Below are 13,066 nucleotides of genomic sequence, written 5' to 3'. Positions count from 1 at the left end.
GCTCCAGTCAGTCAAGCGGATCCTCCTGCAGGCGCGATGACGTCATACCATTGTGCCTGCTGCTCATAGGCTGTCAGCATGGAGTGCCCACGGCCTATGACAATGAATAGAGCAGCAGGACGCTGACAGATCCTGTTGCTCTATTCTCCTCCTCATGTTCAGCAGAACTAAACAGCAGCAGTAGAGCATCCCTACAAGTTGTGCGTCCGCAGATCCTAAAAGTAGGATCTCTCCATGGCAAACTGAAAAAATAGCAAGAGTACAGCTCTGCAGCTACCCATGTCATCTTTCTACAGCAAACACCTGTTAGTTCTATGTTTTTGCTCTTTTTAACAGGATCCTCTTATCAACCTGTCAGAGGAAATGGTAGCCAGGGCTTACAACATTTTTGCCATCATGTTTCAATACACAGTGGATATACTAACATGGGAAAAAGAAAATGAGCTGCCTCCCGGACTAGAGCATACGTGAGTAATACATCGTATAGAACATTGCTATCTACCAAAGCTTATACTACAGGGAAACTGTCAGGGTGAGCCTAATGTCTGATCTGCAGGCAGCATGGGGTGTAGTGTAATAGAAGCTGTAACTTTGTAATGAGAAGTGATTTCTGAGCTCCAGCAGTATACGGACCCCTGATGCACACTCCTGCTTGGGCATTATAGAGAACCCTCCTGCCAGTGACTACATAGGCATAGGCATTATTTAGGCATTATTTAAGGGGTACTCCAAAGAAAATTTTTTTTCTTTCAAATAAACTGGTGTCAGAAACTTATATACAGTAGATTTATTTACTTCCATTTTATAATCTCAGGTTTCCCATACTTATCAGCTGCTGGATGCCCTGCAGGAAGTGGTCTATTCTTTCCAGTCTGACACAATACGTAACACTGGAAAGAATCCACCTCTTCCTGCAGGACATACAACAACTGATAAGTACTGGAAGACTGGATATTTTTAAATATAAGTAATTTACAAATCAATATAGCTTTCTGAAACCAGTTGATTTGAAAGAAAAACAAATTGTTGGAGTTTCCCTTTAATAAGTATCAAGTCTCTGATTTTGTACAGGTGACGCAGCTTAGTTGTTTTTTTTGCTATTCAGTCTGTAGCACGAGTGTGTAGCAGAGGTCTCTGTATTTCTATAATTTCAATGATAGGTCGGCCCACTGGTCTCCCCCTCTTGCTGCAGGAGTGGGGTTCTATATGTTATGGACTCTATAGAGCCGTCTCATGCAGCAAAACAAGAAGAGCTGTGAGCCGGGGAATGGGGCTGATCTCCTGGCTCATTCTCACAGTCTGAGCCCCCAGACGCTGACCAATCATGATATGTCTCTGTGACCTGTCAAACGTTTTCTGAAAGATAGCAATGCTTTATGGTACCCTTCACGGCATATGATTTTACATAGGTAACTGAATGTACATATACAGTGATGGTGTTTGCTGTATGAATTGTTACAGTTCTGTTATTAATGCAGATATCATGCAGCGGGTAAGATAGGCCATCAATCTTTTCTATTTGCTGCAGGGAGAAAGAAGACAACTATTACTGCATGCTCTTTAATGATGAAGTCCATACCTACGAGCAGGTTATCTACACCCTGCAGAAAGCTGTAAACTGTAGCCAGAAAGAAGCCATTAGTTTTGCAACAACTGTGGATCGAGATGTAAGTATTTGGTTTTCTTAAAATACATTGTGCGTTAAATTGTTTGTTTCACCATCTTCCAAAATGTGGCACCTGGGGCGATCAGTGTACATTGCAACCACCCATGTCCTGACCTATTTAGGGGGAATCATAGGTGACCCTGATACATGTCCCGATCGCAGGGGGGGGGGATCCGTTCTTCTGCCTGGGCCGGGCCTTACAATAAAAAGAGATTAAAAAGTTGCATATACGCAATCAAGGCACCGATAGAAAGTACAGATCATGGCGCAAAAAATGACACCTCATACAGCCCCATAGACCATAAACATGAGGCAAAAGCACAAAAACGAAAATTGTCTTTGACCTTAAGTGGTTAAGTGTCACACACAAAAAAAGTATCATTTTTGTTTTTAGGGGCGACGATCGGTGCTGTACGGGAGCTTCCAAAGCTGTGATCAAGCAAAATCTGTCATAGTGGTGAGTGGACTTCCTCTACTAGTAGACTACACATTTGAATCCTGCAAACAAAAAAGACACTATTTGATCTATTAAACGCTATGGCATGCTGTGGGTACCTTTAAGGATACAGACCCAAAATGCAATGTGAATGTATGTATAGAAATGAATATATGGCTTGCTTTTACTGTTTTGGATTAACTCACTATTGTAAAAAGTTGTTGACCCGGTCATGTTTTGTTTCTAGAGAAACACCAGTCGCCAAACTAAACCACTTAAGGTTCAAGTTATGCATTCAGCCATTGTTGCCCACCAGACGTTCGGACTAAGAATCCTCAGCTGGCTTGGTCAGATCATTGGTTATTCTGGTAATGTAATACTTGCAGCTATAAATCCATTGTACTCTCTACCCTAATAGTACTGCCGAACATAGGGTACAGTGGACAGATGGGGTACTCCATTCACACTGGAGAAGGATGACCTCTGCTCTGCTAGACACCCACCTATCAGCTAGTTATATACCTTTATAATTTAAGTCAATACATCCTGACCTGTTGGATTCTGACTTTTCTGCTTTTCAACTTCTTTTCTTTTTTTTTTTTTAGATGGACTAAGAAGAATTCTGTGCCAGGTCGGATTGCAGGAGGGCCCAGATGGTGAAAACTCATCTTTAGTGGACAAGCTAATGCTGTGCGATTCCATTCTTTGGAAAGGTACGAGTGATGGACATTATGTAGTTTATGTTTCTACTTTCATATGTTGTGTTCTTGTGACCAGTGAAGACATTTTCTGTTCCTTCCAAGGTGCAAGAAACTGCTACCACCAGTTGTTCATGAGCAGTTTACTGATGGACCTTAAATACAAGAAGCTTTTTGCCATTCGTTTTGCAAAAGTAAGTTTCTACTTAACTATCTGCCCTTTTCTATGTGTGAAGCCATACTTTTGCTCTGGAGGTTTCAAACTTGCAGCCCTCCAGCTGTTGCACAACTAGAGTTCCCATTATGTCTGGAGAGAAAACGTTTTAGCTGTCAAGACATGTTGGGAATTGTAGTTTTGCAAAAGTTGGAGGGCCGCAGTTTGACACCCCTGCTCTCGAAGAAAGTAGATCACATTAAAACAGCCCCGCACACATTAAAGCGACTCTGTACTCACAATCTGCCCACCCCCCCAAACTGCTTGTACCTTTGGATAGCTGCTTTTAAAGGGGAACTTCAGGTAGAGGTTAAAAAAAATGAAACTTTAGCAGAAGCATAACGCATTACTTACATATCTATCCCAGTTTTGAAACTACCAAAAATCCATTAGTTTTGGGGGGTTTTGTTCTGTATTATGTTTCTGTACTTCATGGTTGAGCAGTTCCCAGAATGCAGTACTGGTTCCAGAATGCAATTCTTTCCCTCAGCTGTTAATCACAGTCCACAGTCCTTGCTGCACCTGCTTCTGGCCAGTCACAGATGGTAAGGGCCCTTTTACACGGAAAGATTATCTGACAGATTATCTGCCAAAGATTTGAAGCCAAAACCAGGAATGGATTTGAAAAGAGGAGAAATCTCAGGCTTTCCTTTATTACCTGATCTCTGTTTATAGTCCATTCCTGGCTTTGGCTTCAAATCTTTGGCAGATAATCTGTCAGATAATCTTTCCATGTAAAAGGGCCCTAAATCACTCAGGGTATTGGGGGATGCAGCCAAGCCTCCTGTGACATCACACCCTGCCCCCTGTCTGCATCATCATTCTGTGCTCAGCAAACACACACAATGTGAGACAGAGGCATGTAATCTTTGTCTCCTAGGGTGGGAGAGCAGTGGGAGCAGGAGATAATGTGAATTGGCACAGAGGCCATTTTTCTTTATTTCCTGGATTTCTATGAGCTACCAGTGTGGCAGAACCACACAGATACAGTAATACATTGTATAGACACATCTATAAAACTTTTAATGTACTTTTTATAGAAAACAAATTTTCTTTATGTGGAGTTCCCCTTTAATGCAAGCTCTGTCCTGGGGTCCATTCGGCAGGTGATGCAGTTATTGTCCTAAATAACAACTTTTAAACTTGCAGCCCTGTGTCAAATTGCCTTGGCCTAGAGTGTCTGTGTCTCTGTCCCTCTTCATCATTAGGAATGCTCCAGGAAGAATTTCTCCTATTCATAACCTGTCTGAACACTGCACATGGGTCTTATGATCCAGCACATGTGCAGTGTTCAGACAAGTGATGAACAGGAGCAATCCTGCCCTGGGGCATTCCTAATGGTGATGAGGGTTGGGAGGAGAGACGAAGAGGCGATGTAAGCCTAGGGCACAGACACTCTAGGCCAAGCCAATTTGGCACGGGGCTGCAAGTTTAAAAGTAGTTTTTTAAGGACAATAACTACATCACCTGCCGAACGGACCCCAGGACAGATCTTGGATTAAAAGCAGCTATCCGAAGGTACAAGTGGTTTGGGGGGGTCAGATTGTGGGTACAGAGTCGCTTTTAAAACCCCTTCACAGTCAGAAACGTTTACACACGTTAATACAGAATGTGGCATCGGCAGTAGGAACATATATTTAAAGCAAGGTTTTGCAACCATGGCTCTCCAAGCTGTTGCAAAACTACAACTCCCATCATGCCTGGACAGCCAAAGCTAAAGCTTTGGCTGTCCAGGCATGATGAGAGTTGTAGTTTTGCTACAGCTGGAGAGCCAAGTTTCCCTACCCCTGATATACAGGTTGCGGTCGTGAAGGGTTTAAAATCTGAGAAAGCTGTAACACAAAATGTAAATGATAAAATAATGCTAACTTTTTATAATACTAAAGGAGTACATTAAGTAGCTACATGTTTTGTTCTCACCTTAGCTTTTTGTTGGGTCTCATAGCATTTCTATGCTCTGAGACAAAGGTCTGTGAAGAGATGCAGCACATATAGTAATAGTGGATGGTGGGGGGGGGTCCATTCCCAGTTAGCCCCTTGATCTATAAAGCTCTATAAGATTACCATGGAAGGCCAGTATGGATTAGAGGTGAATTTCCCCCTTGTTGTTTAGAATTACCAGCAGTTGCAGAAAGATTTTATGGAGGATGATCACGAGCGAGCAGTGTCCGTGGCTGCTCTGTCTGTGCAACTCTTCACTGTACCCACAATGGTGAGTAAATGTCCGTTGTTGTCGAACTGATAGATGCCACCCCTTGTCTTTCTTGCCTTCCTCTCACTAGAACTATGAGCGATTGCAGAGTGATTATGTCAAAGATGACCACGACAGGGAGTTCTCAATCACCGACCTTTCGGTACAGATATTCACAGTGCCTTCACTTGTAAGTATCTGAGGTATTGTACACAGCCAGACCCATCCCTTCATAGCCTAGTAAGTATCGGCACCACTGACATGCGTATTCATAAAACCAATATATTTCAACTATCATTCTTTGTCAGCGTTTGTTTTATTATATATACAAGGAGCTGCTGATAAGTCTTTGGTTTTACCCAGAAAGAAGAGATAGGAAGATGAAACTTTACATTTATTCCACATACTCTCCACTGATGTCAGCACACGTCTTACATCGGTATTCCAAGTTCTGTAAGCCCTGCAAAAAGAAGGATTTCGGTTGTGCCCCAAACCAGTCATCCCTAGCAGCCATGGCATCAGAAATGGCGTGAAATTTGGTACTCTTGAGGTGTTTCTTCAGGTTTGGAAACAGATGGTAGTCGAAGGGAGTGAGATCTGGGGAATAAGGTGGGTGGTAGGGCTTGGCGATATGGGCAAAAAATAAAATCACAATATTTTTTTTTTCTGGATTTAAATCTCGATTTTTTTTTTTATGGATTTATTTTTTGCTAATTATGATGGGTGTAGTAGTAGAGGCATAGTGAATAAGGGGTGTAGTAACAGTAGAAGCATAGAAGATAAGGGGAGTAGTAATAGTATCAGGAGTGGGGGTAATAGGAATGGTAGTAGTAGAGCAGTATTGGGGGTAGTAGTACAGCAGTATTGGGGGGAGTAGTACAGCAGTATTTGGGGGAGTAGTACAGCAGTATTTGGGGGAGTAGTACAGCAGTATTTGGGGGAGTAGTAGAGCAGTATTTGGGGTAGTAGTAGAGCAGTATTTGGGGTAGTAGTAGAGCAGTTTTTGGGGTAGTATTAGAGCAGTATTGGGGGGAGTAGTAGAGCAGTGTTGGGGGTAGTAGTAGAGCAGTATTAAGAGCAATTAAGAGTGTTTGGGGGTGGTAGTAGTAGAGCATGGATGCAGTACTGACTAGCACCAAACACTGCAATATGGAGACTGTAATACATGAAAACATGACAGGAAGATGTCCCCACCGGATGCACACAGTAACAGGCACACTACTCACACCATAAAGCGGGCACCAGCTGCATGTCTCCGGTGCTCGAAGGAGCCCCTCCCTGTCTTGTGGGTGGGGGCGAGCAGTAATCCTACAGGTGGATGGGGGTGGGCAGCAGAACTCCGGGTGTGTGCTGGGATGGGCGGCAGTCCTCTGGATGTGGGCTGGGAGCCGGCAGCGGTCCTTCGGGTGTCTGCTGGCAGGAATCTTATAGGTGGGTGGGGCAGGCGGCGTCGGTCCTCCGGGTGCGGGCGATCGTGTATATAGGCAGGCAGAGGGCAGACGGCTTTAGCGGTTCTCCGGGTGCTGGAGTGAAGTCCCACTCTGACATGCAGGAGGAGGAGCTTGCCCGCAGCGCCACTGGTCGAAGGGCTTTTTTTTTCTATTCTTTGAAAATCGAATTTACGATTTTTAAAGAAATTTAAATTGATTCTCAAAATCTAGGCGAATTAATCAAATTAATTATAACAAGGTTCCTTTGGACAGCTTGCCGCACCTTTTGGTCTTCAGAGCTTCCTTCAATTTGTTCAAAAGTTCCATGTAATACCTTGCATTGATGGTGGAACCTTTTTGAAAGTAGTCCACTAGCAGCACCCCCTCCTTATCCCAGAACACAGACCCCATCACCTTAATGGCTTATTTTTGGCTTCTTTGGACCAGGAGAACCACTGAGCCGCCATTTTTTTGACTGCTCCTTGGTTTCAGGGTCATACAAATAAATCCAGGTCTCATCCATAGTGACCGGTCCATCCAGGAAGTTCTTATCAGTCCGGAAACGCTGACAAATGGACCGGGAAGTTTTCACTCACATGCCTTTCTGATTTGTTGTCAAACATTTGGGGACCCACTTTGTAGATCGCTTCTTCATGTTCAAATGTTCAAATGGATAATGACACAAGCACGTTCACGAGAAAACCCCATGATGTCTGCTATTCTTTGAGCTGAAATTCACCGATCCTCCAGTATAAGGGTTGTGCACAGCATCGGCGATATCCGGAGCAGCAACCCTTCTCGGTCGTCTAGGACGTTCCTCATCATTGGTGTTGACGCAGCCCGTTTTAAATTTGGCAATCCGGCTCTTAACAGTAGAATATGAAGGGCATTGATCCCCCAATGTCTGTGACATATCACCATGAATATCCTTCGCGGACTTTCCTTGCAGCAACAAGAATTGTATCACTCCTCTGCTCGCATTTGCTGTGAATATCGCTTAGACTCCGCCATTTTGTTCTCCTGCGCGTCTAGATCACTCTTGATATAAGCTACATACACAAAATTTTGAAAACATATATTAGACACATAAGACTTTTTTGTTACCATTGAAAAAAAAAAAGAACACTAAGCCAAAGACTTATCAGCATCCCCTCGTGTAATCTTAGGACATGTTCAACAAGCGCCAGTTTTACACACACGTTTTGTAGTGTAATGTGCAAGAAAACCTTGTGTAATACGAGTCCCATTGTTTTTAATAGAAATACAGTCTTGCGCATATAGCTTTTTTTTTTTTCTTTTGAAGGATTTAAAGTGTTTCTGTCAATGCAAATAGAGACTGGCCCGACAGCCCCCAGTGTGTCAATCTCCCCTCTCTGCCGTAACTCCATTGATACTATTGGAGCCGCGTCACAGAGAGGGAGGGGGTTCCATCCCAATGGCGGCCAGCAGGCCTGCCTCCAGTGCTTCATGCCGGGCTGGTGCTCAGGAATAGACTGGCGCTGTGCATGGTAATTGGGTGGCGCGTCAAAAAAAAGGATCGGGGCACTGGCCTATTCATGTAAAGAACACAAAGCGATGTACCTAGTGGTACATTCGCTTTAAGTGTTAAAGATGAGTTTGAAGCAAATCTCCTTTCTTGTTTCTTGCTTAAGTGCCAATGAGGCATCCATCACCAAAACCACTTTTCATGGCACATGCTTTCTTGTGGTTTCCTCAATTAGTCGTTGTGTGTTGGCAAGGTAAAGAAAGCATTTGGTGTCAGATTTTCCTTTTGTTTAACTTTAGCTCATATAGTTTATTATAGGCTGTTAATAAATAATGTAGATGCTCCATTGTTTCCCTTGTATATACCTATATAGTTGACGTGCTATTATGGGTCACCTGCCATATAGATTTTATTTACCCCTTTACTCCTTCATTTACCAGTCCAGTTTTCAAAACAGTGGTACCTTGGTTTAAGAGAAACTTAGATTAAGAGCATTTTGCAAGAAGAGCTCACAGTTTTTCTAAATTGTGACTTGTTTTAAGATCATTGCTTTGGTTTAATAGCTCCTTGTACTGGGTGGGAGGGGGAGTGGGGGAGGGGCATGGTCTGAATAGTGTGCTCTACAGCACTGTACTCTGACCCAGGAAGTCTCCCTCACCTTCCAAATCATAGCAGATCCACTTCATGCTGGGGCTTACATCAGGGGACAGGACCGTGAAGGTAATCTCTTTTATAGCTGTAACCCCTCTCTCCCCGGACAGAGAGTGCTGCATGTATGTGCCCACATCCGCCCTGCTCATTACTTCATGCTCCCTGCAGTCTCTGGCAGCCCTTGTGTTTCCCATCCTCTCCATTCCTGCTATAATGTGCCTGCACTTACACTCAGCTATACACACTGCTGCTATAATGTGCCTTACTTAGGCATTCAAACTATTGTATATAAAGTTTCTGTCACTGTCCTCCTGCACAGCTCTGTGATTCTCACCTTCTGATTGGTCCATGCTGAACACACCCCCTTCCCCATTGCTGTCATGTGACCACACAGACCTCTGGCTGCAGCCCTGCTTCTCTATTCTAGCCTGTTGTACTATGCTACTGCATTATGGGTATCTGCATCCCCATTCTGTATTTACAAACTGCTGCTGTGTTATCAGGGTTATGCAGTTACTATACATTATACACCACATGCTGATTGCTATACTGTACAGTAACTTATAATATCACATATTCAGGTTTTTTCTTATTGTTTGTTTCATCTGTTCTACATGTTGTTCAGAATTTTAAAAACTTTATTTTGGGGTGTGGAACCAAATATCTGCATATTAGTGATTTTTTAATGGAAAAATTTGCTTTGGTTTAAGAGTGGATTTGGATTACAAGCGCGGTTCTGGAACGAATTATGCTCCTAATCCAAGGCACCACTTTACTGGTTTTGCAGAGACATGGGTCGGAATATCAACACTGCATTTTTTGTGAATCATCTCTAACTTCAGCAAGTAATAGATCAGTGACATAAAACCTCTGTTCCCTAACACTCACTGCAGAGTCTGTGTATCCCTATGAGATGCAGCTTCATCTTCCTGACTTCAGATAGCAGAGAAAACAGTCAGGGGAGTGTTATAATTCAGCAGCTGATTATTGTTGGGATTCACCTACTATATCTCTACACATCAGGTCCCTTACAATTGGCACAACTATCTTCTGTAGTAGTTTATGCATAGCTGCATAGAGAAAGAACGGGGGATGTAATGGGTAATGTTATCATTTTGTAGGTCACAAGAAGTTAGTCAGAGGAGAGGCTGATTTCTGGTCTACGCTATAGACCATGTGGTTTACTGGGGATGTAAGTGGTGATCACTCAGTATGTATGGGGGGGGGGGGGTGCCTCAGACACAGGAGGGAACACATTATACCATAAGAATATTAACATTCTGTCATTCGCAAAATACCACTACCGCACAATTATCCAAAAGTAGAAAAATCTCGGCACACTCGTCTTGCTGCAATTCCGTATTTATTTATATGAACGTAGGACTCTGCACGCGTTCCGACCTCGCGGTCTTTCTCAACAGCATGCTGTTGAGAAAGACCGCCACGCCACGTCCTATGTTCATATAAATAAATACGGAATTGCAGCAAGACGAGTGTGCCGAGATTTTTCTACTTTTGGATATTACTTTGCCTAGGAGCACCACGGTACAAGGATTAAGGGTGGAGTGCTGGTATACAGGCTTTATTTACTGCATGCAGAATTATTACATTGTTAGCCCTTCTGGGGTGTGACTGCAACCTCTGTACAACGCTGCAGTATATGTCAGTACTATATAAGCGTCAGCAGGTTGTGTTCTCTGGTCATCCATTGCACATCATGACTAATTCCATCTTTGAAAATTGAAACCCTTTCTTTTCTGACTTAGGCTCGGATGTTGATCACAGAAGAAAATCTGATGACCACAATAATAAAGACGTTCATGGATCATTTAAGGCATCGGGATATCCAGGGCAGGTTCCAGTTTGAGCGATACACGGCAGTACAAGCCTTCAAGTTCAGGAGAGTTCAGAGTCTTATTCTGGATCTGAAGTAAGTTCCCCAGCAACTAGCACGCTCCTTTCTATTTCTTAATATATATGTGATACATTGGCAGGAAGTAGAGATCAGATAAATGTGTATTGTTTGCAGGATGAGACCACAAGCATTTGTTTCTTATCTCAAAAACAAAGAAATGCTTTAATGTAGTTGCTTCAAGCTGTTGGTGGGGGCGCTAGTGAAGGAAAACGTAATCATGTGTGCATCAGTATATAGAAAATAATAGGAAGCTATGCTTATCTCTCCACGTTCCCTCGGTGTCCTCTTAAATTGTCTCTCGGATGCCCCACTGACTGCAGCCACCTCGGACACTTTCAAACTTTTCTCTGCTGTGACAGCTCATTCAGACAATCACTGACCGAAATGGGACAGCTCAAGGGGCTGTCACTGCAGAGACAGGTTCGGAAGTGTCCTCAGCAAGGGATCACTGAGACACTGGGGGAACGTGGAGAGGTAAGCATAGCTACTTTATTATTTTATATGTACTGAAGCCGAGTACCCCTTTAAGGCAATAGGCATCTGTACGTGTGTTAGTTATAGAAAGCAGATGTTTTAGTGCTCTGACTGAATATTTTCTCTTACTGTGTCTTTTTATTTATTTATTTTTTTAGATATCTTCTAATAAGCAAGCCACCTGAGTGGACTCCTGCATTACGTACAAAGTTTCTTGAAGGGTTCTATGCCTTTCTAGATTTGTTAAAGTGCATGCAGGTATGCTTTGTGGCGGGACTTTTTATATGCTGCTAAGGGACGGACACTGTGGTCGCTTATAAAGAATCACTGGTCTGAACAGATTTGTTTGCCTTTGTGCTATGGAACAAGAGGCATAAAATATACAGTACTTAAGAAATGTATGTTTGACACTAATAGGTTGTAGGGGACTATAGGTGTGGACTGATGGGCAGGATTTACATGAAGCTGAATGCACCTGTGTGCTGGTTGAATATCACAGACTGTATATCACAGACTATACTGTATTATGATACATCTATTGAGCTATTGACCAGACAGATCTCAGCCCTACTGGAATGACTTCTTTGGCTGGGCAGTGCTCTGGCCATTCAGGAGGTCATTGTATCATAATTCAGTATGATGCCATGATCCCATTCACAGGAACATGCTCAGTCCATAAAATTCGGCCAGCACACAGACTGTTTCACATACAGAACGTGGTCATTTGCATTTGTCCTAAGGAGTAGGCCTCAGTGTTCCTGGTCTCCTATTGCAGACAAACCAGTGGGTGAAGGCTCTTGGGATCTGCACTAAGTTTGTATGTTCACACCATATTTGTTTGGGCTTCCTCAGGGTATCCCAGTTTCCTCTCACATTCCAAAAACATACTGAGGTTTATTGACTTACTACAAAATTGGTTCTTGTATGCGACTGAGATAGTACGACACCTTCAAATCAGCCATGACATGTAACCCTCCTTGTGTCGCTGCAGGGTATGGATCCAATAACTCGACAGGTTGGACAACATATCGAGATGGAGCCGGAGTGGGAGGCTGCCTTCACTTTGCAGATGAAATTAACACATATCATATCCATGATGCAAGACTGGTGTTCTACTGATGTAAGTTATGCCAAGGTCTTACTATAGTGATCTGCCAAAATGCTGGGCTAATCACAAGATGCCTTATACTGAATAATATAAAGTGTAAAACAAATCACAGAGGATAACAAAAATTTTAGCTTCTAACAAATGAATAAATTCTATTTAGCGGATAATTATTTGATTGCAAGTTTTGTACGTGATTGTTACAGCACTGTATATAAATGACTTTATGCTAATCTGGCAATGTACATAACCTGAGTCTGTGGCTGACATCTGTGTGTGATTTGTAGGAGCACGTCCTGGTTGAAGCCTACAAGAAGTGCCTCGCTGTGCTTACACATTGTCACAGCGGATTCACAGATGGAGAACAACCCATTACTCTAACGCTAGCCGGACATTCAGTGGACACGATACGATACTGCGTGTCCCAGGAGAAAGTCAGCATTCACCTTCCAGTTTCTCGTCTTCTCGCAGGTAAGATTTGCATGCTTTGTCTAGTAGTGTTTTACTCCGCTCTTTGATGCATATAATCCTTGCACTCTCCATATGCTTCTTACTACTTGAGTAACATCTTATATAGGTGTCCCCAGCCTATGTATTAATAGCATATTGCTAGGATATTTCATAGTTTTATCATTAGTGGGTCGGGCAGTCCAGCCTATTTTTACAAAATCACTTGTGTTTTCTTGTAACCTAAGGGTGTGTGCACACTTCTGAAAATCGACAGATTATCCGACGCTGAATCCGCCGCTCGCGGACAGTGGCGGGCGCACGCGTCTCCGCCCGTGTCATAGACTCCATTC

General features: G+C 43.1%; 1 protein-coding gene across 3 annotated transcripts in view; it reads left to right on the top strand.

Annotated features, from left to right (window-relative positions):
* UBR2 (ubiquitin protein ligase E3 component n-recognin 2) overlaps positions 1 to 13,066 on the top strand; it is a 54,475-nt gene that overhangs the window by 15,965 nt on the left and 25,444 nt on the right. The window contains exons 5-15 of one of the 3 annotated variants that reach the window (XM_069955327.1): positions 337 to 467; positions 1,529 to 1,667; positions 2,061 to 2,123; positions 2,350 to 2,449; positions 2,708 to 2,815; positions 2,906 to 2,994; positions 5,128 to 5,226; positions 10,539 to 10,702; positions 11,320 to 11,419; positions 12,153 to 12,281; positions 12,554 to 12,737. In XM_069955327.1, coding sequence (XP_069811428.1) covers positions 337 to 467; positions 1,529 to 1,667; positions 2,061 to 2,123; positions 2,350 to 2,449; positions 2,708 to 2,815; positions 2,906 to 2,994; positions 5,128 to 5,226; positions 10,539 to 10,702; positions 11,320 to 11,419; positions 12,153 to 12,281; positions 12,554 to 12,737 — 1,306 coding nt within the window. Of the gene's footprint in view, positions 1 to 336; positions 468 to 1,528; positions 1,668 to 2,060; positions 2,124 to 2,349; positions 2,471 to 2,707; positions 2,816 to 2,905; positions 2,995 to 5,127; positions 5,227 to 5,296; positions 5,396 to 10,538; positions 10,703 to 11,319; positions 11,420 to 12,152; positions 12,282 to 12,553; positions 12,738 to 13,066 lie in introns of all 3 variants that reach the window. The other 2 variants (XM_069955326.1, XM_069955325.1) reach the window with 2 other exon arrangements.

The sequence above is a fragment of the Dendropsophus ebraccatus genome, chromosome 15 (assembly GCF_027789765.1).
Source record: "Dendropsophus ebraccatus isolate aDenEbr1 chromosome 15, aDenEbr1.pat, whole genome shotgun sequence".
Classification (NCBI taxonomy): domain Eukaryota; kingdom Metazoa; phylum Chordata; class Amphibia; order Anura; family Hylidae; genus Dendropsophus; species Dendropsophus ebraccatus.
Note: the sequence above shows the minus strand (reverse complement) of the source record. Positions and strands in the feature narration are given on the sequence as shown.